General features: G+C 40.3%; 3 protein-coding genes across 5 annotated transcripts; all 3 read left to right on the top strand.

Annotated features, from left to right (window-relative positions):
- Positions 1 to 252: 252 nt before the first annotated feature.
- On the top strand, positions 253 to 2,703 carry dnal4b (dynein, axonemal, light chain 4b). Of its 3 annotated transcripts, none has more exons than XM_046840242.1 (4): positions 253 to 367; positions 1,100 to 1,256; positions 1,844 to 1,927; positions 2,065 to 2,703. In XM_046840242.1, exons 2-4 carry the CDS (start codon positions 1,185 to 1,187, stop codon positions 2,227 to 2,229), a joined length of 321 nt encoding a protein of 106 aa, XP_046696198.1. In that variant the 5' UTR covers positions 253 to 367; positions 1,100 to 1,184; the 3' UTR covers positions 2,230 to 2,703. The 3 variants fall into 3 exon arrangements, with proteins under 3 accessions (XP_046696198.1, XP_046696197.1, XP_046696199.1); XM_046840241.1 differs by having other exon boundaries at positions 1,097 to 1,256; XM_046840243.1 differs by having other exon boundaries at positions 272 to 367; positions 1,175 to 1,256.
- A 2,440-nt stretch (positions 2,704 to 5,143) lies between these two features.
- Positions 5,144 to 9,177, top strand: fam20cl (family with sequence similarity 20 member C, like). Its single transcript, XM_046840599.1, is given in 12 exon segments — positions 5,144 to 5,282; positions 5,360 to 5,713; positions 6,232 to 6,407; positions 6,651 to 6,729; positions 6,932 to 7,024; positions 7,137 to 7,252; positions 7,574 to 7,754; positions 7,939 to 8,048; positions 8,150 to 8,231; positions 8,364 to 8,423; positions 8,786 to 8,889; positions 8,892 to 9,177. Coding segments are annotated over 11 exon segments (1,494 nt in total). The 5' UTR covers positions 5,144 to 5,282; position 5,360; the 3' UTR covers positions 9,032 to 9,177.
- Positions 9,178 to 12,122: 2,945 nt separating this feature from the next.
- On the top strand, positions 12,123 to 18,441 carry LOC124379951. The gene is made up of 9 exons (XM_046840600.1): positions 12,123 to 12,199; positions 12,777 to 12,835; positions 15,319 to 15,672; positions 15,752 to 15,943; positions 16,027 to 16,359; positions 16,436 to 16,684; positions 16,769 to 16,856; positions 16,947 to 16,998; positions 17,792 to 18,441. Exons 2-9 carry the CDS (start codon positions 12,784 to 12,786, stop codon positions 17,918 to 17,920), a joined length of 1,449 nt encoding a protein of 482 aa, XP_046696556.1. The 5' UTR covers positions 12,123 to 12,199; positions 12,777 to 12,783; the 3' UTR covers positions 17,921 to 18,441.
- The last annotated feature ends 814 nt before the right edge of the window (positions 18,442 to 19,255 follow it).

Here is a 19,255-nt window from a genome sequence, read left to right as displayed (position 1 = left end):
TTTAATGAGAATAATATCGACGCTTGTGTTCAGTGCAGTTGCGGCTACAGTGAAACGAGACTTGTTGAATTGTGTTCATTGTGTTTCTTGCTTTAGTAATGACATTCCTTCTCACTGTATGCTTGTAAAGTCATACTGCATTTCTGTGAATTGATTCAGGTTGGACACCAGTGAAGGTCCTGGTGTGAAATTCCCGCCCACTTACTTACTATACATTGTTGGAAAGACTTGACTCCATGTTGGCGAGTTCACGCTGAGTTCACGCCGAGTTCACGTTCCCACTTCTCGCGAGATTTCCGGTTGCTAGGCTCATGATGTCTCCTAAACAACCAAACCGTATGTAGCCTTCAGCATCTCCGTTCAACATGTAAGGAACAACTTTCGCTCCTTCTTTTACATATATATATATATATATATATATATATATATATATATATATATATATATATATATATATATATATATATATATGGATGTTATTGTATACAAAACTGATGTAGGATGTGAGGCTTGGAAAGCATCACTCATTAGCCTAGCCAGCATGGTGTATACTGTGGAAAGCGTTTGCTAGTTCAGTACTGGGTTTAATGTTTATCATAATCGATCTTAAATCTGGTGTGAAAAAAGGTTTAAATCCGGTTGATCTTTATTATTAGGTGATCTGGTGCGTTGTATAAGATCATTGGAAGCTCTTGTCAGGCAAACAGGATGCTCCTGAAAAACACCCAGTTCATACAAGTACTCATTTCCTTACAACCTTCATGACCTTCTCCATCAGACACTGGTTTGGTACCTGTTAATGGGGTGATGGAACCGGACTCAGGAAGTCAGGTGGATCCCAGCATTCTAAATTGTAGGGCAAAAAGAACACACACACCGGTTCACATCTGGGAGTAATACAGTATTCACAGTTGGGGGGTCCTGGGGATCAGTGAAGGAAACCAGAGAACACTGAGGAAACCCAGCAAGGGAAGAACGTGCACATAGACGGGTTCCGTGTTCAGCGTGCCGATCGCGGATTCAAATGTAGTCCTAGTGAGGGGGGGAAGTGAACAAGGTGTCAATATTCAATAATACAACGCGTTCTTTCTCTTAGCAGGTCACATGATATCGAAAGATATTTTCGTCGCACAAAGTTCTGACGATCAGACGGACCTCTCGTTTTTGTGTGCAGAACAAACGGCATGGCGGAGACGTCCGAGAGCAAGAAGGAGGAGGCGGATTGCAAGCGGCTGCACAGTTTCCCTCTGATTCGGGTAATTTAGAGCATTCAGCCAAAAGTATTGGGACACCAGATCTATATAATGGATTCAGCATGAAGCTTGAACTAGGAGACCCAAACCTGCTCCTGTGCACAAAGTGAGTGCCATGAAGATCTTGAGTGGCCTCCTATAGAGCTCTGACCTCAAACCTAGTGAACATGATTAATGTGAACCCTGCACCCGAGGATTCCTTGTGGGGAACATCTTCCCAGAAGAGTGGAGTTTCTAACAGCAAATGGAGCGTAGATGTTGATTGGGGCATTCAGGAAGCACATAATCTTATGGTCAGGTGTCCACAATACTTATACAGTGGATCGATCGATCGATTGTCCATCCATCCATCCATCCATCCATCCATCCATCCATCCATCCATCCATCTCTCTCCCTCTGCTCTTTGTTGGTTTATTTTAATTCCCTGGCACACTACACCCGAGTAGCACACACACACACACACACCTCAGTGAACGTAGGAGTAGTATGTGTGATGTTTTGTGAAGATGACACCCTCGCCTCCTTTTTTTTTTTTTTTTAGAACCCTATTCTAAGGTGCTTCATCCTTTCTCACTTTCTTACTCGGTAGCACACAGACATGCCAGAGGAAATGAGGGCGGAGACGATGGATCTGTGCGTTACAGCGTGCGAGAAGTTTGCAACCAACAACGAGGTGTGTGTGAGACTCAGCGTTCGGTCAAAAGCAGCACATAATTATAACCCAGGTTATATTTACACCACAGCACCACCAAGGTTTATTTGCATAACACGCCTCCTCTTATTATTATTTTTTGTGTGTGTGTGTTTAAGAGTGCAGCCCGGATGATAAAGGAGTCAATGGACAAGAAGTTCGGCAGCTCGTGGCACGTGGTGATCGGCGAGGGCTTCGGATTCGAGATCTCGCACGAGGTCAAGAACCTCCTGTACATGTTCTTCGGCGGAAGTCTGGCCGTGTGCGTGTGGAAATGCTCCTGACACTCGAAAAGCACAAACCGACTGAGACAAATCCTAAAAATCCCTGATCAGTTCGAAATCTCTCAGCGATGAAGAAGGAGAAATATGACATTTCACGTTTATTTTTTTTTCTTTCCTCCCTCTCTCTTTTTTTTTTTTGTTTCCACGACTCTCACGTTCTGTGTACTGCCAGACCATCTGGACGTATGGTGCTGTTTTTGGCTTTTCTTGTCTCTCTCTCCTTCTTTTTTCTCTCTCTCCCTCTCATTCTACACCTCCTCTCCAACTGTCTCTCTCAGCTTGTCCATTTTTTGATACCTGATGTTCAGGAAATGTATTTTTTTTACAGTGACAAATCTATTTTTCTAGATTGTGAAGATTTCATGTATATAGTTTATATAAAATAAATAAATATAATAAAATAATGTAATGCACATACTGAGTGTGTGAAGATGTTCCCACTTTTATCATGAAAATTAAAACATTCCTATCGGATTCCCTGTGCCGTCCCTTGTCTCTAATTTCTCGAATGTGTGTGTGTGATAGAGAGTATTTTTTATTTATTTTTTTACAATCCCAGCAGTCTCACTCTTGACCTGGCTTGGCCTCTAAAAGCAAACTTTGCAAGCCGCATCCAAACCTCAGGCAGCTGAAACTGAAAAGTAAAAGTAAATTGATTGTAATGGTACTGAGGGATCAGATGGCACACAAAAATTGCAACCCAAAATAAAATTGGGATTGTGAAACGAGTGTGTGCAGGTAGTCAGGGTGCTGCGACCTGACGGCGTGAGCTTCTCCTGATAAAAACGTGGTTTGCCATGTTTATTTGCGCAATGAGTTCAGTGAAATGGCTGGATAAACCTAGCAGTACAGCAAAACACACACACACACACACACACACACACACACACACAGTCGGGTCTCCAGTCTTGTGTAAGTAAATAAATAATTGTGTGTGTATATATATATATATATATATATATATATATATATATATATATATATATATATATATATATATATATATATATATATATATATATATATATATATATATATATATATATATATATATATATATATATATATATATATTAGAGCTGTCAATCGATTAAAATATTGAAATGCGATTAATCGCATGGTTGTCATGAGTTAAATCGCGATTAATCGCAACATAATCGCACATTCTCTGTTCTAAATGTACCTCAAATTAACACTTTTCAAGTTTTTAACCCTCTAATCAACATGGACGAATAATGATGCTTTATGCAAATGTAAATGATGACATGAAAATTACCCTCTTTTTTCTTCAAAGGTCATAGATGGTTTTTAAACAATTTGTTCATGTCTATAAGACATTGGAAAAAAAAACCAGACATAGGAATACCGGATTTCTATTACTTCTCTTTCTTCAAGCAATTTTCCTACACAAGCCCGTTTCCATTTTCGAATGACAGGGCAGATTGTCAAAATACTCTTGCAAATGTTTCAAATGATGGCGTTTTGTATCAAATCGTCAGGACACCAAACGGAATTTTAGCTCTGTTTCCACACGGACGGTTTTAATTGCCGGATGGTAAAAAATAAATAAATAAATAAAATAAATAAATAAATTAATTAAAAATATATATATATATATATATATATATATATATATATATATATATATATATATATATATATATATATATATATATATATAAATAGTAATTAAAAGAATGATTTTGAAATGCTATTTGTTTTTTTTCTATATCTGACTAAAGAAAGGACATCGTGAACAAATGCTAAAATACTAAAATGGTTGCTGAAATGTGAGGGGTGCACTCACTTTTGTGAGATAATATACTAATATACTATATATATATTTCTAGTACCACCCAGATGAGGGTGGGTTCTCTTTCGAGTTTGGTTCCTCTCAAGGTTTGTTTACCTCAGGATGTGTTTCCTTGCTACTGTCACCACTGACTCGCTTATTAGCGATAAACTTATAGGCAATAACATATAAATGCAAGTTTTATAACCTGTTTATCTCTATAAAGCGGCTTTGGAAGACAATGCCCCTAGTGAAAAGCGCAAATAAAGCTGAATTACATTGAGCTTTAAATAAAAAGAAGTCAGATAGACAGAAAGTGTATGGTGTGTGTGTGTGAGACTGATTTATCTGGCTTATCCAAAGTGTACAGTCCAAACCCACACACAACTATTTATAGTTTTCAATTACTTTCAAAGTTCAGCCTTTTTCTCTCTGCTATTTGCCCACTCTCTACACACACGGTTCAAATAACTGTAATATACAGACGTTATGTCATGTAAGGATTGAGAATCGGGAGGAACTAATACAAAACAAAGAAACGATGAAATCTGAACATAAATGACCGTGAACATGGACGTGAAAACCATAACCTGAGCAAGAAACTGAAGATATGCTTTGGATTGATTGGAGCGGAAGGTGTGGTTCTTCTCCAAACTGTTTCCACACAATTATAAAGGCTATCTTTGGATGCGGGAGCATGAGAGTTTGCTTTTACTTGTACTAGGAGATCCAAACCTGCTCCAGCATGACAGCCAGCTCCATGAAGATATGCTTTACATGGTTGCTGTGGAAGATCTTAAGTGGCCTGTTATAGAGCTCTAAACTTAATCCTATTGGACGATGAATTGGAATACTGACTGCACTCCAGGCCTCCTCGCTTCACCTACATCAGTACTTGACTTTACTAACACCCTTGTGGTTGAAACTCCAAAACCAAGAAACTTTAAACCATGTGATCAACCATCCCTTTACATTTATTAGAACAAGATCCTGTGCCCCTATGTGCCCCTAGTGGTTGAGGGCCCCTTTGTAAATATTTGTTTTACTTCCAGATAAATACTAGTTGTCCTCTGATTGTACTCGTGTGCCAAAAGTGGCAAGTAAACACACTCTGTTCGGTTCAGATCATCCTGACCTGGCAGTGCTTCTGTCCTCTGAGAGATGGGGGGAAGACAAAGAGCAAACAGATGAATAAATCAGTGCAAGATACTACAATTCCCTCTCTTGTTCTCTTGGAGCTAGTAGTGCTGTGACAGAACAGGTAAGAACATCTGGGACACTTTAACTTAATAGTTTGCTAACAAAAGCAACAAATGACTGTCTGCGTGTCTCTGTCAGCATGAGAGTGCGTCGTGGCTGCCGCTTGAAGGGTGTGTGTGCTTTGATGTTGTGTGTGACGCTGGCTCTGCACATGCTGGCGATCGTACTGGTCCTGACGATGTTCCCTTCAACCTGCGAGCCCTTTCAGAGGGTTCGAACTTGCAACACCACCTCAACCAACCTCACACGCTCCGGCTCCACCAGCGCGGCTAGGCCTGTTAGACAAAGGCGCGTAGGAGCAGCTGATCTCGCCAAGCTGGAGGCTTTGTTCTCCCACACGCTGTACAGACAGCACGCGCCATCCAGTCCCGATGACGACACTCTGCTGAGAATCCGTACCCAGGGGACAGAGGAGCAGGACGGACAGCAGTGGTGAGGCATGCTCATACGAGGCCATGCAGAACAAAAACAATATAGAGATCAGTGTTACTTTTCCCAGAGCAGCTCACCTAATGTATATTGCTTTTGATTAATCTTTGCATAGAGGTGCCAATATTTACAGTTTAGCTGAAACAAGCAATGTGTCGTTGTTGTTTTTTTTTTTTTACTTATTGCTAAGACGATAGGGGCGACAGTTGAAAACTGATGGCTGACCGGCTAAGTTTGGACATTATTTATTGTTTTAAACTTTAACGGCACCTCCGCGAGTAGTTCTTGTAGTACCCGTACACTAGTACTACACCACACAGAGTATACAAGCATTGCATCTCTTGCAAATGTCATCTATGCTCAGGGTTTCGAATGGTGACTGTGCCATGTGGATTCACAGGACTTGAGCCAATAAAAGCAATTATGAGGAGTATAAATGCTGGTTGTTACTAATGATCAGTTCCACCAGACTTTTGACCCACTGTTACATGTGCTATATGCTATATGATCATCCCTCTCAGGTTGAGTAACAGCCAGGAGGGCTACGATCCTATCCAGTGGAAGGGCAGCGCAGATACCCACCCTCCCTGGCTTCGGTTCCACCTTGGCATCACCCGTTGGCAGCTGTATCAACACAGAGACATCAATCTGCCCGCTCTTCTGGAGCAGCTCTCAAATCATCGCATCACCAGTGCAGGTAACTGGTTCTAATTCTGTAACTGGTTCTAATCCTGCCTCAACCCTATCTTATCAAGAACGTACTTGTGTTTGCCATCAAGACGTCACATTCTCATAGAGAGTGAGTGAGCGCAGGGAGACCTCTAGTGTAAAAGACTGGCCTCTACATGTTCACCATTTTGGGGGTTCAGTTTATTTAAAATTTATTGGAGATTCCAGAACCCAGGCTTGTAACAGTCTGCACGTTTATGCCGTGTTTCAGTTCAGAAATCAGGAGGAACGCAGCTGAAGTTGGTGATTACCTTTTCCAACTATGGACAGGCGCTCTTCAAGCCCATGAAGTGAGTGAAGCTGGTGGTTACAATTCGATTCTGATTGGTGTTGGCTGTAGTGTCATTGATGGTAGAGCCTCATAGTGGAAATGGTCCCCCCATACAAACCCTGCTCTATTAGATCTCATACATGGCTTTATTTTTTTTATCACACTCTTCAATGGGAACTGAGATCATCCTCAATTTAACCCCTATTCTAAAATTGCTCCAGGCAAGAGAGATATGACGAGACAAACGTGAATCTGTACTATTTCTCGGACTTTGAGAGGCACAACGCCGAAATTGCCGCCTTTCACCTGGACAGGTAGGCATCGTCAGCAGAGACCCTTTTGGTTTAACACTGTGTAGAGTAATATCAAAACATGTTCACCTTTTTTCCCCCCTGTCTTTGGCTCCCTCTTCCTCATCTCTTAAAGGATTCTGGGTTTCCGGCGTGTCCCTCCTGTTGTGGGAAGACTGGTTGATGTAATTAAGGAAATTAAAGAGATCACCACTGACCACAAGTTGGCCAGGACCTTTTTTCATTCTCCAGGTTTGGTCTAATCATTTGGTTAAGTTGTTGAGTATTTAGATTAAAACAAAAAAATTGTCCTTGATATAGGTTACTAATAAAACATGGCATGTTGCACTGGAAAAAAAAAACTGAGAAGAAACATCAGGCATAAGTTCATTCCCAGTTTTCTTCATGTGTACTCATTCTGTTTACCAATCCAACCAATCAAACTCTTGATAATGATGAATGCTAATTGGTGTCCATTCCACACTTACAAAGTGGCCCACCAAAGTCACTTTTCATTGCTGTCAACATTTCTGTGATACTTATGCCTTGAATAACTGTGTCTGTGTGTGCCAGTGGGAAATACGTGTTTCTATGGCCAGTGCTCATACTATTGTTCCACGGAGCATGCGGTGTGTGGTCGACCCCGTGCTCTCGAAGGCTCTTTAGCAGCCATGTTGCCTGACCTTTCCCTTGCACCTCGCCGCTCCTGGAGGAACCCATGGAGGCGCTCGTACAGCCGCAGCAAGCTCGCTCTGTGAGTGCAGTGTGTTATTTGTTTTAGTAACAAGTCTAGTAGTGTAACGTAATATGTATCTAACGATTAGGAATACATACATGTGGCTAGAATCCAGGGAGTCTCCTTTAAAAAAAAAAGGGGGAGTCTCAAAATTGTCAATAATGAATAAACAATAATTGGAGTGGCCTGGCACATGTTACAGGTGGGAGCAAACCCCAACGTACTGCAACGCTGTGAAAAAGACTCCACCCTATGACCAAGGCACCCGCCTGTTGGATATCATCGATATGACCATTTTGGACTTTCTGCAAAGTAACGCCTGCTCGTTGGTTTACTAGACACAATCAATACTAGAATTAATATGTGAAAGTTTCCATTTACTGTAGCTTTTTTTTTCTCTTATGGAAATGCAGATAACATGGACAGACACCACTACGAAACATTTGAAATATTCGGCAACAACACGTTCCTACTACATTTAGATAACGGAAGAGCGTGAGTAGTTTAATGGCATCTTTTTGTGCATCTTTTGACTTACTTGGTATACCATATACCGTGTGCGGGGTTGGCTTATGTGGTCGTCTTTGTGTGTTTGTGTGTATTTTTATGTCCTATTCTATGCGATAGGTTTGGTCGTCACTCTAAGGACGAGCCATCAATTCTCACTCCTCTGGTGCAGTGCTGCAGGTAAATCAACATCACTTAGGGGTGCACCAATGCCCGGGCAATTAGGTATTTGTTAGGGAAGCAACCAACTCTGAAGGAACTCAACACTCTTCATTTTAGGCAGGAGAAATTCGACATGTTAGAAATTTAGCAGCTGTCGGGGCAAAAAGAAAATAAAAATATTTTTGGTCTTGGCAAAAAGAGCTACACTTGCCACTAACCTAACATCCTAAGAAGCGTGAAGCATGGTGGTGGTAGCATCAATTTGATTCAACCTTATCTTCATCATAGATGGCCTTTGTAAGGCTGTACCATATTCATTGCATAGTTAATTGAAACAGTTCTGGTTACAGATTAGTGACTCTACTGTATCATACTCACAGAATCCGTCGCTCCACGCTGCTCCGTCTGCAACTTCTTTCCTCCTCTCAGTACCGCCTGAGCGACGTCATGCGGGCGTCTCTTTCTCAGGATCCCCTGGATGCAGTGGCCCTCTCCTCACCGAGTCTCATCTAACGGCTTTAGACCGGCGTCTAGCCACAGTGATTCAGACAGTCCAACAGTGTCTCCTTCGGCACCCAAACCATCACGACGTCATTTACGACGACATCCCAGACTTTTTAGACTAAGAAAATGATGTACTTGTACTAACGGTGTCGACTGATTTTTCACTGTAATGACTGGTACTGTGCACTGTGTGCTCACTGGCTGCTCATTTATTTACAATTAGAAGTAAGTAGAAATGCTGCTTGTTAATTTCCATTAAATATAATTTATAAAACTTGTTTTTGTTTCTGCATTTTCTCACCCAGAATGTGTTTCCTGTGACACACATATAGTCGGCCTTTACATCTTTTTGAACTGCTGCTCATTCCATTTCACATAGCGTTAAAATGCTGTTCGCCCTCTTCCGCATACAAGTACTCACAGATGTTTCCGATTGGCCAGCAGTACTGTGATTGACAGTGGAGAAAGTCTATGCTCCTCCTCCTCTGGAGAGCACTGGTAATTTTGCTCCCTTGGCTTCCTGTTGCATTGTCTGGTTTCAGACTCATGATCCTGTTGATAGAATAATTGCTTTTTTTGTACAACTAGACTATTTAACTTTACAAAAGATTACACTATATGTATTCAAAAACCTGACAGCCAGATGTGGTTCTTTTTACCACAAGATGGAGGAGCACAACTGTAAAGGATGTCTTCGAAAGCGGGAGCATGAAATTGTGCTTTTCCCTTCAACTAAGAGAACCAAACCTGTTCCAGCATGACGATGCCCCTGTGCACAAAGCCAGTTCCATTAAGATTTGCTTTACATGTACTGCTATAGAGCTCTGACCTCAACCCTATTGAACATGCTGGATTGGAATGCTGACTGCATCCCAGACCTCCTCACCTCACCTACATCAGTCTCTGACTTTACTAACACCCTTGGGGCTGAATGAGCACAAATCTCCACAAGCATACTCCAATAGCACACTTTTACCAAAAATAGGAACTATATGTGAAATGGGATGTTTAAAAAGCACATATGTATGCAAATCGCCCCCACACTTTCGTCCGTATAGTGTATGTTGAGATAGCTATAGAAGTTAACAATGATTTGGCAGAGGTAAATTTTTCCAAAGAACTTCATTTTGCTGTAGTGTCGCAAGAAATGTAAACTTCACCCTCTATCTTCTTGTGAAATTGGTTTCAGGATGTTGTTTCCGGTGCGCTGCGGTTTTTAACGTTATTATGTAATGCTGAAAGGCGAATCATGGAAAAAAAGCACAGACCCTCTATGTATACTTTTTGGAAATAAAATCACTCAACAGTTGTCAGTTATTGTACTTACTTTAAAACAAATAAGCTGATTTTATGGGTTACTCCATAAATTTTACAATATCTTTATTTGCTGTTATTATGACTTCACTCTTCTGGGAAGATGTTCCACTAGAATTTGGAGTGTGCTTGTGGAGATTTGTGCTTATTCATCCACAAGGATGGTAGTAAGGTGAGGAGGCCTGGGGTGTAGTCAGCATTCACATTCATTGTATAGGGTTAAGAGTTCTATAGCAGGAAATGCAAGGTCTTTCACTTCAACCGATATCATCATACAGCTCGCGCCAAAACCACTATATATCATTACACCCCATCTATACACGCTTTATTTAGTCATTAGTGGAAGTACAGGCCTCCGACTTGCGCAAATGTCTGCTCTAATATCGGCAACATCGACATATTAAGCCCATTGCATCAGCCGGTGAGACGCTCGGACAGACAGAACAGGGTGGGCAGACTAAAGAAAAAAAAATTACATTTTAATAAATAAATATATAATATTAATAATAATTTCGGCTGCTCCCATTAGGGGTTGCCACAGCGGATCATCCGTCTCTATACTTCTCCGTCCTCTACAACTGTCTCTTTCAAACCAACTACCTGCATGTCTTCTTTCACCACATCCATAAACCTTTTTTTTGGCCTTCCTCTTTTCCTCCTTCCTGGCGGCTCCATCCCCAGCATTCTCTTACCGATATACCCCATGTCCCTCCTCTGCACATGTCCAAACCCCAAAACGTCCTACATGTGCAGTCCCTCTAATAAACTCGTTTCTAATCCTGTCCATCGTCGTCACTCCTGATGAAAACCTCAACATCTTCAGCTCTGCTACCTCCAGCTCCACCTCCTGTCTTTTACTCAATGTCACTGTCTCTAAACCATACAACATCTCAGGTCTCACCACAGTCCTATAAAGTTTCCCCTTCACTCTTCTATCACAAATCACTCCTGCTATCACTCTTCTCCACCCACGCCACCCTGCCTGCACTCTTTTCTTCACTTCACACTTACTTTGCACTGTTGACCCCAGGTACCTGAACTCCTTCAACCTCTCCACCTCTTCTCCCTGCAACCGCACCCCTCCACTGCCCTCCCTCTCATTCACACACATGTACACTGTCTTACTCCTACTGACTTTCATTCCCCTTCTCTCCAGTGTGTACCTCCACCTCTGCAGGCTCTTCTCAACCTGCTCCCTACTCTCACCACAAATCACAATATCATACGCAAACATCATAGTCCACAGAGACTCCTGTCTGACTTCGTCCATCAACCTGTCCATCACCACTGCAAACAGGAAGGGGCTCAGCATTATCTTCTGTGCATCAGCCTTATCGCCTGAGCTAAAAGTGTTTCACGTGTCTCGCATTGCAAAATCCCCTTCACACCTTTAGATCTAATAAAACTCAGGTTTCCGTACGGAGCGTATGAATCACATGGCATCATATGTACGACACCGACTTGATTGTTTCGCTCAAACACCTCACACATAAAAACAAAATTACAACCTTTATATTTCTACATTCGTAACAGGTTCCTCGATTATGTTCCGTAGCTCACAAATTGGTGCACACATGGTACATGTGAGCAAAACCACCGGGTCGACATCATACGTGACGATAACACGTTGTGACACATACAACCCCAAAGCTTGTTTCTACAGAAACCTCAGTACTTCCAGTGTACCCAAACAACCTCCCAATGATTGGGATCTTTAAAAAAAAAAAAGCAGCTACAATTGATAATATCCAGATTTAATCTTGATGGGGATCTGTTTATTCATGCACTATATATGCTACACACACATTTTTACATTTTTTTACTTCAAATCTATTTTCAGTGGCATTATGCAACATCACTTCCTATGCACCACGTGTTCATACCCCCCCCCCCCACAGACACACACAGACACCTCTGCTATAACACCAGTGCCCAATTCCAGTAAGATAGGACATTTTCAAAGGGCCAAAGACGAGGTAAGGAAAAAAAAAGGTTATATGCTATTTGGTATTTTACTGAAGTCTCATTCTCGTGTCAATAATTAGATTATTTTCTTTACATACTTTCCTTTGTGCTTTCACTACCAGCTTGAAAATGTTTTGTAAGAAGCCTGTTAAACAAATGTAAAATGTATATATATATATATATATATATATATATATATATATATATATATATATATATGGTCAGGGTGCTTTAAGACAATGTTTACACTCTTGCTAGTTAGGAGTTGGAATTTATTTTTTTATTGGGAAAAAAAATTACTTTTTTTATTTGGACTCGGGTGGTAAAACAGGGGAACTCATTTCCCACTGTACATTTATATACGTCTTAATTTTTTTCTATAAGCGTATGCCTGAGTGTTTCATCAGATAGTTACAATAATACATTTCAGCATAAGAAGAATTTTTTTCTGGCTTCTAAACAAATCTAATTTCGCAGGAAGAACTGTTTTAACTGACGTATCAATATAAAAGATTGGTCTCCCAGCATCATTTTCACAAGTTTGGTCTCCACTTATATATTGTTTTTCTTCTCCCATATTGTTCATAGTTTAAAGATGGACTATGAATCCACCATCCTGCTGCTGGTCCTGCTTGTGTATACCTCAGGTAGGGTTGTTATTCTTGCTATGATATACTGTAAGTCACATGGACACACCATGGATATATGTGAAGATGAAGCTTTCTCTGCCGTTTCTTTTCAACACGACGGAACTAGAGAACCAAAAACAAACCCAATTCTACTATCAGAATTAGCAGCATTTGCCTGACAGTGTATCTTGTGAAACAGCTTCAAGGATGATTTACTCTTCTATGACTCAATTAGTAGATTGACACGCACGATAAAACCATTGATTTGCTAAAGCTATGTTTGTAATGCACCTAAAAGGCTAAAACTTCCCCTATTTTGTAACAAGGTCGTATGTCATAAGAGTTTCTTGCATCCGGTGAGTAAAAACAAGAAAAAAAAAACACACAAGTAAGCGGTACTGAATATAACATTGAGTAATTGTACTGTCATAGGTTACAGCTGTTTACAGCTTTGTGTGTGGATGTAGGTGCGAGGGTGAACCTTTGTTAATGTTCTGTCTGACACTTGGAAAATGGTGTATCATGGTTGTCTCGGTAACCCATAGCATTATGGTGCTATGGGTTACCGAGACAACCATGATTCCTCGTGTATTCATTTTCATCCCATGTAGGTGTAAAGGATTCCTGTAGGGAAGTGATGAAGTTTTCTTGGACTTCTATTTGGAAGGTTATGACTTTAAATCAAAGCACCACCAAATGGCCATTACTGGGCCTTTGACCATCAGTTGCTCAAGTATAAATGACATACACTACATAGACAGAGGTTGGTGGACACTTCATTATAAGATATTTGGATTTTATGAACATCCAATTCAACATTTAGTCCCCATTTGCAGAATAACACCCACTCTTCTGGGAACATGTTAGTCAGCAAATTCTCAGTCAGCAAAGAGTGTTAGTAAAGGCAGGTGCTTATGCAGGGTGAGGAGGCCTTCAGTGCAGTCAGTATTCCAATGCAGCATGTTTAATATAGTTGAGGTCAACAGCTCTATAGAAGGCCACTCAAGATCTTTCACTTCATCCCATATCTTTATGGGGCTGACTTTGTGCACAGGGGCAGGGACAAGACGAAGTTTGTTCAAGTGAAGAGAAAAGGTCATGCTACTGCATCCAAGATCATCCTATACTATTGTGTGCCTCTAACTTTGTGGTAACAGTTTGGGGAAGAATCACATATGGCATTATTTCAAAGCTGTGACAGATAATAATTCAGGGTAAAGTCATAACTCTACTCCGATCCTGCAGTGAGGGAAGAAAGAGAGATTAAGAGACAAGATTATCCTGTTAAAGAACATCTAGCCATGAGGAACTTCAGTGGTGCAGTACTGATTGTGGCCTCAGGGTGGAGAGTTTAATCGTGACTAGAATGCTTCACAATGGGTTTCAAAATTTGTGGTAACAGTTGGGAGGGTAGGGGAAAGCACATACAGCTGTAAAAGTAAGGTTTCCCAATAGTTTGTTGTCATTTAAAGTTGTTCTGGACAACGGTACAACCCCAATTCCAAATAAGTTGAGACAACAAAAATATAAATAAAAACAAAATGCCATGATTCTCAAATCTCACAAATGCATATTCTATACATAAAACCAAACACATAGCAAATGTTTAAACTGAGAATATATTAAATTTTAACAAAGTCCTTTTGAATTTCATGTCTGTAACACGTCTCAAAAAAGTTGGGACAGGGCCATGTTTCCCTACCATGTACCGTGTCTTCTATCTGTATAAATCTGGGAACTGAGAAGACCAGTTACTGAAGTTTTGGGATGTTTGGGAGGAATTTTGTCCCATTTCTGTATAATTAAGGATGCTAGCTGCTCAATAGTTCTGGGTGTTCTTCGTTGTATTTTTTATTTCGTGATGCGTCAAAAGTGTTCACATGGTCAAAGGTCCAGACTGAAAGCAGGTCAGATCAGCACCTGCAAGGCCTTCCCTAAAAAAAGACATTTTCTGGATGGTAGCATTTGTTGCTCTAAAGCTTGTATGTCCCTCAGAGATTCTTTGACACTTTTGATGAAATTGTGTACTGTAAACGATGAAATATGCAACTGTTTTGCAATTATATGTTGAACATTATTCTGAAAATGTCCCACAATTTGTAGTCTTTCACAGATTGGTGAGACTCTGCCTCTCTAAGAGACGTTATTTATACCCACCTGTTGATAATTAACGTCATTAAATGTTTTCCCCCAACTGTTTAATTAAGACTTTAAATAACATGTAGTTTTTCCAGATTTTTGTTGCCCAAATTTTTGAAGACGTGTTACAGCCACCAAATTCAATACGACCTTCATTTTTTTCTTTAAAATGGTACATTTCCTCAGTTTAAACATTTGACACGTTGTCTATGTTCGGTTGTGAATAAAATATGAGTTTATTCCATTTGCAATGGATATTGTTCACTACGATTTTAAGTGCAATACACCAGTGAATTTGCCCAATCGAAATGCGATACAAACCTTTTATTGTATTTAATATTTCTCTGTAACAAAACTTTCAGTTGCAGTATCGGGTATCCAGAAAGTGACGGTGACATGCAGTAAAAAGGAAATCTGTGCTCTGAGGGAGACATCAGTAAACCTGACATGCTCGTACTCAAATATCAACATCATCACTGGCTTCTGGTTCAATCTAAAAGACAAAGCTAAATGGTGGAAGGAAGAACATCCAGAAGATTTAACTTTAGACTCGGACTATGCAGGACGTGTGAGATACACAGAGATGACAAATTCCAGCTCGACTCTTACAATAACAGACCTGAGAGAGAGCGACTCAGGGGAATATCACCTCATGTTTATTACGGATAAAGGAGAGAAATATCAGAGCTCAGCTGGAGTTACTCTAACAGTTACAGGTAACAGAGAAACTAGTCTGTAATAACCTGTGCTCTTATACACGTCTGTGATAAAACATTCACCTTTCACTTCATTTAGATCTGCAGGTGACTCGTAACTTCACAGAACAAACTCTTACCTGCCGCACTTCCTGTCCTCTGACCCCACCTGTTCAAAGCTACCACTGGTTCAGGAATGGACAATACACAAACACAAGTCAACTTTATAGAAATCCAGCAGACGGCAGTTACTCCTGCTCTGTTCATGACTCTAATATTTCCACTCCACTGTGTAAGTATTTGTTTTTCTGGCAAATTAAATTATTTAAGATTTACCAACTCACTAGCACTTCTAATCACCTGTTTCTGTCGTAGGCGTTGGCAGGGACTGCTGGAATGTGACCTACACAGATAAAAGAGTGTGTGCTTTAAAAGGGTCTTCAGTGGAATTTGCTGGAAATTACTCACATCCCAGTGGTCTGCATGTTAGTCAAGTATTCTGGCATTATTTTCAGCCCCCAAAAAAATTCCAGGACTTGAAACAGGAAACCCAGTTTGTTAAACGAGTTGAATATGTGCAACATCCTAGTAACTGCACTTTAAAAATGAACCAGGTGACAATGAAAGACTCTGGAGAATATCAGCTTAGATTCATTGCTAATGGTAATGGTTTCTCTGGTAGACCTGGAGTGATTCTGAATGTTACAGGTAATGTCCTACACTAAACTGTCTCTAGTTCTGGTCTCTCTGGATCAATGTAAGAAATAGTTTTGTTCACATTCAGATCTGCAGGTAAGAGTGAGTCAGTCTGCAGGGGATTCAGAAGGACAGACTACAGTAACGCTGAGCTGCATCACCTCCTGCACCCTGTCCAACAATCCCACTTACATGTGGTACAAGAACAGACAGCCTGTTACAAACAAACCCACCAAAAACAACAAGCTCTACCTGAGCTCCAGTGAAGATGCAGGAAACTACTCCTGTGCTGTGAGAGGACTTGAGGAACTCCGCTCTCCTGATCAGATGGTGACAAGTGAGCTACAAGACTCAGCCGTTTTGATCGTTTAGAGTGTTGCCAGAAACACCAATTTTAATATTCTGTTTATTAAAACATCAGTTTCAGAGGGTGGGAACACCACGGCCATCCTAGTAGGAGTCACAGTCTTCCTGGTTCTTATAATCATCGCAGGAGCTCTGTGGAAGTGGTATGCAGAGTCATCTATCTTTTTTTTCTATCTATCATCTATCTCATATTTGCTCAAAACCTTTACAAAATACAGTTTAATTCCACTTAGGTGCAAATGTGCAAAAAGCAATGCCAAGGATACTGGTCCCCAGAATGAACAGGTGAGTATCCTGTGATTTCATATTGAGTTTTAGGATGTAATGGTACACACCACTTCGGTAGGTACCTCTTTTTTTTAAGTCACGGTTGGGTTCAATTTCTGTACAGTCAGTAGGACGCAGTTTATTATTATTAACATTTGTGAACAGCAGTTTACATTTTAAAACTCATTTTAAATAAAAATGCCTGCTTGGTTAAATAATCTAGAAAAGAATATTTTGTAAAAATGAATATATAAAATAAAATAAATCCACTTAATGCAATACACTTTGTATTATATTGATTTAACTGAGTCATCGATTCAATTGACACAAATTATATAGATATAAAATAAAAGGGAAAATTGTATTAAATAGTTTACATTTGTTAGACCCCACTTGGGTGATACAGATGTGTAAATGTGTGTCTTTTACATTTAATATTTACATTTCTAAAAATATCTTCTACTTATTTCAGCATACTTTAACAAATGTCTTCATTCCGTCCGTCCTTCATTCATTCGCTCCCTCGATATGTGGAATTGTCAGGATTTTCTTATTTTAAAAAATTCTTGAATTTGGACATAAAATGCAAAAGAATCCATATTGCGAGACTGAAAATCAGTTTTACAACGCGCTACAAATCGTATTTCCAGTAGAGAGTCCGGCGCTTAATACATTCCTGAGGAATTTTTCCTGTGTTCCAGACGTAAAAAGCATTGAAACGGTTCGGTACAAATACGTGTCCCGTTACACCCCTAATTGAGTCATAGCTTTTCAGGCATCATTTGATTTCTCTTTCTGTCTCCCACATCAGGTTGACATTCATTACTCCAGCATTCGATTTCCTCAGTCTAGCAGAGGCAAGATCTCTAGGGACACGGTGGAACTCGAGTGCGTCCAATACGCCGAGGTGAAGTTCAAACAACCCACCACTGCCACCTAGTAAAAACAATTACAGTCCTTGATTGCCATCTAGGTTCAATGGATGGACTTCGTTTTATAACATTTTCTTTTCTTCTAAAGACTGTCCAGGATGTTGGGTTTGTTTGGTTATTGTTAGTTAAAGCCATGCCAGCAGCAGTGGCTATTTCAATAGCAAGATCAAGGTGGGCATGTTGAGCTGTTATAGCATTTTACAGATTTTGATTACGGCAAAGTACAACGGATATATGGAGTCTTTCAGTTTAGTGTTCCGTAAATATTCCAGTATTTTCTTTGGTGACCGTATGTTGGATATTGAGTTCGTAATACTGTATATGCTCAGATGATATCATGTCCTGTTTAAGAGTTGAATAAAATTCAGTTTCTGATACAGCAGGAGGCCACAGACACATGCTAACTGCAAAAATCATTGTGCAAATTCTAATCCTTACAGATCAACAGCACACATGTCAAGGAAATCGCAGAATGTGTCCAGTCTCTGCAATTTGAGATTAAAACAAAAAAACAAAGATTTCCAAAAAAGAAAAGATATATATTCATTCAGAGTGGGAGATCTTGAGTGGCCTGCTAAAGAGCTTTGACCTCAATCCTTTGGAATTGATTGCCTCCTCACCTCACCGTTCGGTCAGGGCCAGCAAAGCCTTCTCTGCTGGTCTAAACACTATCAGAAGCACTGACCTACATTTACAACCTAAATTCTAATATTTGTTCCATGAAACTGTATTAATTTATTCCCAACAGTTTATTCTCTTCATTTCATAGCGTTTCTCTTGGCTGCACTGCCTACAGTACGTGTATGTGGATATTAGATTTTTTGTCCAATCAAATCAGATCTCTATGTGCTGCCATATCAATCTAACCTGCCCAGGGCCTTCAAAGTCAGTACTGCTGTCTTTTTTTCTACCATATTAGCTGTTTCTTTAACCAATCAGATTTCAGATAAACCTCACAGGGCAGCTCGCTGGCCCAGAATAGCTTCAGCATTTTCCGTCCTCTGATTGGTTGGTCAGAGGGAAACTGTTACAGCCAAGTTCGACTGGCAAAACACGTGTGTAGCTCTGCACACATTAATCCATCTGAGTTAGACTTTTTAATGCCTACGGAGGAAGAGAAATTCATTTGATCTCGGACATACTTTAAAATAAATTTTCCAGAAAAGCTAGACATCGTGAGGAGGTTGGCCAACCCGAAAGCTAGCTAGCGTGTCTCAGCCCAGGAAAGGGTTTGTTCTCCACCTCCAGACCAGTAAAATATAAGCCGTACCACTGGATTACAGCCTCTGAGGAGCAGTGCACATTATGAGTCTGCATCTCTGGAGAGTAGGATGTATTTTATG

Source organism: Silurus meridionalis, chromosome 26 (assembly GCF_014805685.1).
Source record: "Silurus meridionalis isolate SWU-2019-XX chromosome 26, ASM1480568v1, whole genome shotgun sequence".
NCBI lineage: Eukaryota > Metazoa > Chordata > Actinopteri > Siluriformes > Siluridae > Silurus > Silurus meridionalis.
Note: the sequence above shows the minus strand (reverse complement) of the source record. Positions and strands in the feature narration are given on the sequence as shown.

What these genes read in the sequence shown, in the direction of transcription:
- LOC124379951 (XM_046840600.1), top strand. Translation starts at nt 12,784, where the DNA reads ATGGACTATGAATCCACCATCCTGCTGCTGGTCCTGCTTGTGTATACC. An exon ending in AGTGATTCTGAATGTTACAG is followed by an intron (nt 16,360 to 16,435) that starts GTAATGTCCTAC and finishes GTTCACATTCAG; the next exon opens with ATCTGCAGGTAAGAGTGAGT. An exon ending in GCAGGAGCTCTGTGGAAGTG is followed by an intron (nt 16,857 to 16,946) that starts GTATGCAGAGTC and finishes AATTCCACTTAG; the next exon opens with GTGCAAATGTGCAAAAAGCA.
- dnal4b (XM_046840242.1), top strand. Translation starts at nt 1,185, where the DNA reads ATGGCGGAGACGTCCGAGAGCAAGAAGGAGGAGGCGGATTGCAAGCGG. An exon ending in ACAGTTTCCCTCTGATTCGG is followed by an intron (nt 1,257 to 1,843) that starts GTAATTTAGAGC and finishes CTTACTCGGTAG; the next exon opens with CACACAGACATGCCAGAGGA. An exon ending in AGTTTGCAACCAACAACGAG is followed by an intron (nt 1,928 to 2,064) that starts GTGTGTGTGAGA and finishes TGTGTGTTTAAG; the next exon opens with AGTGCAGCCCGGATGATAAA.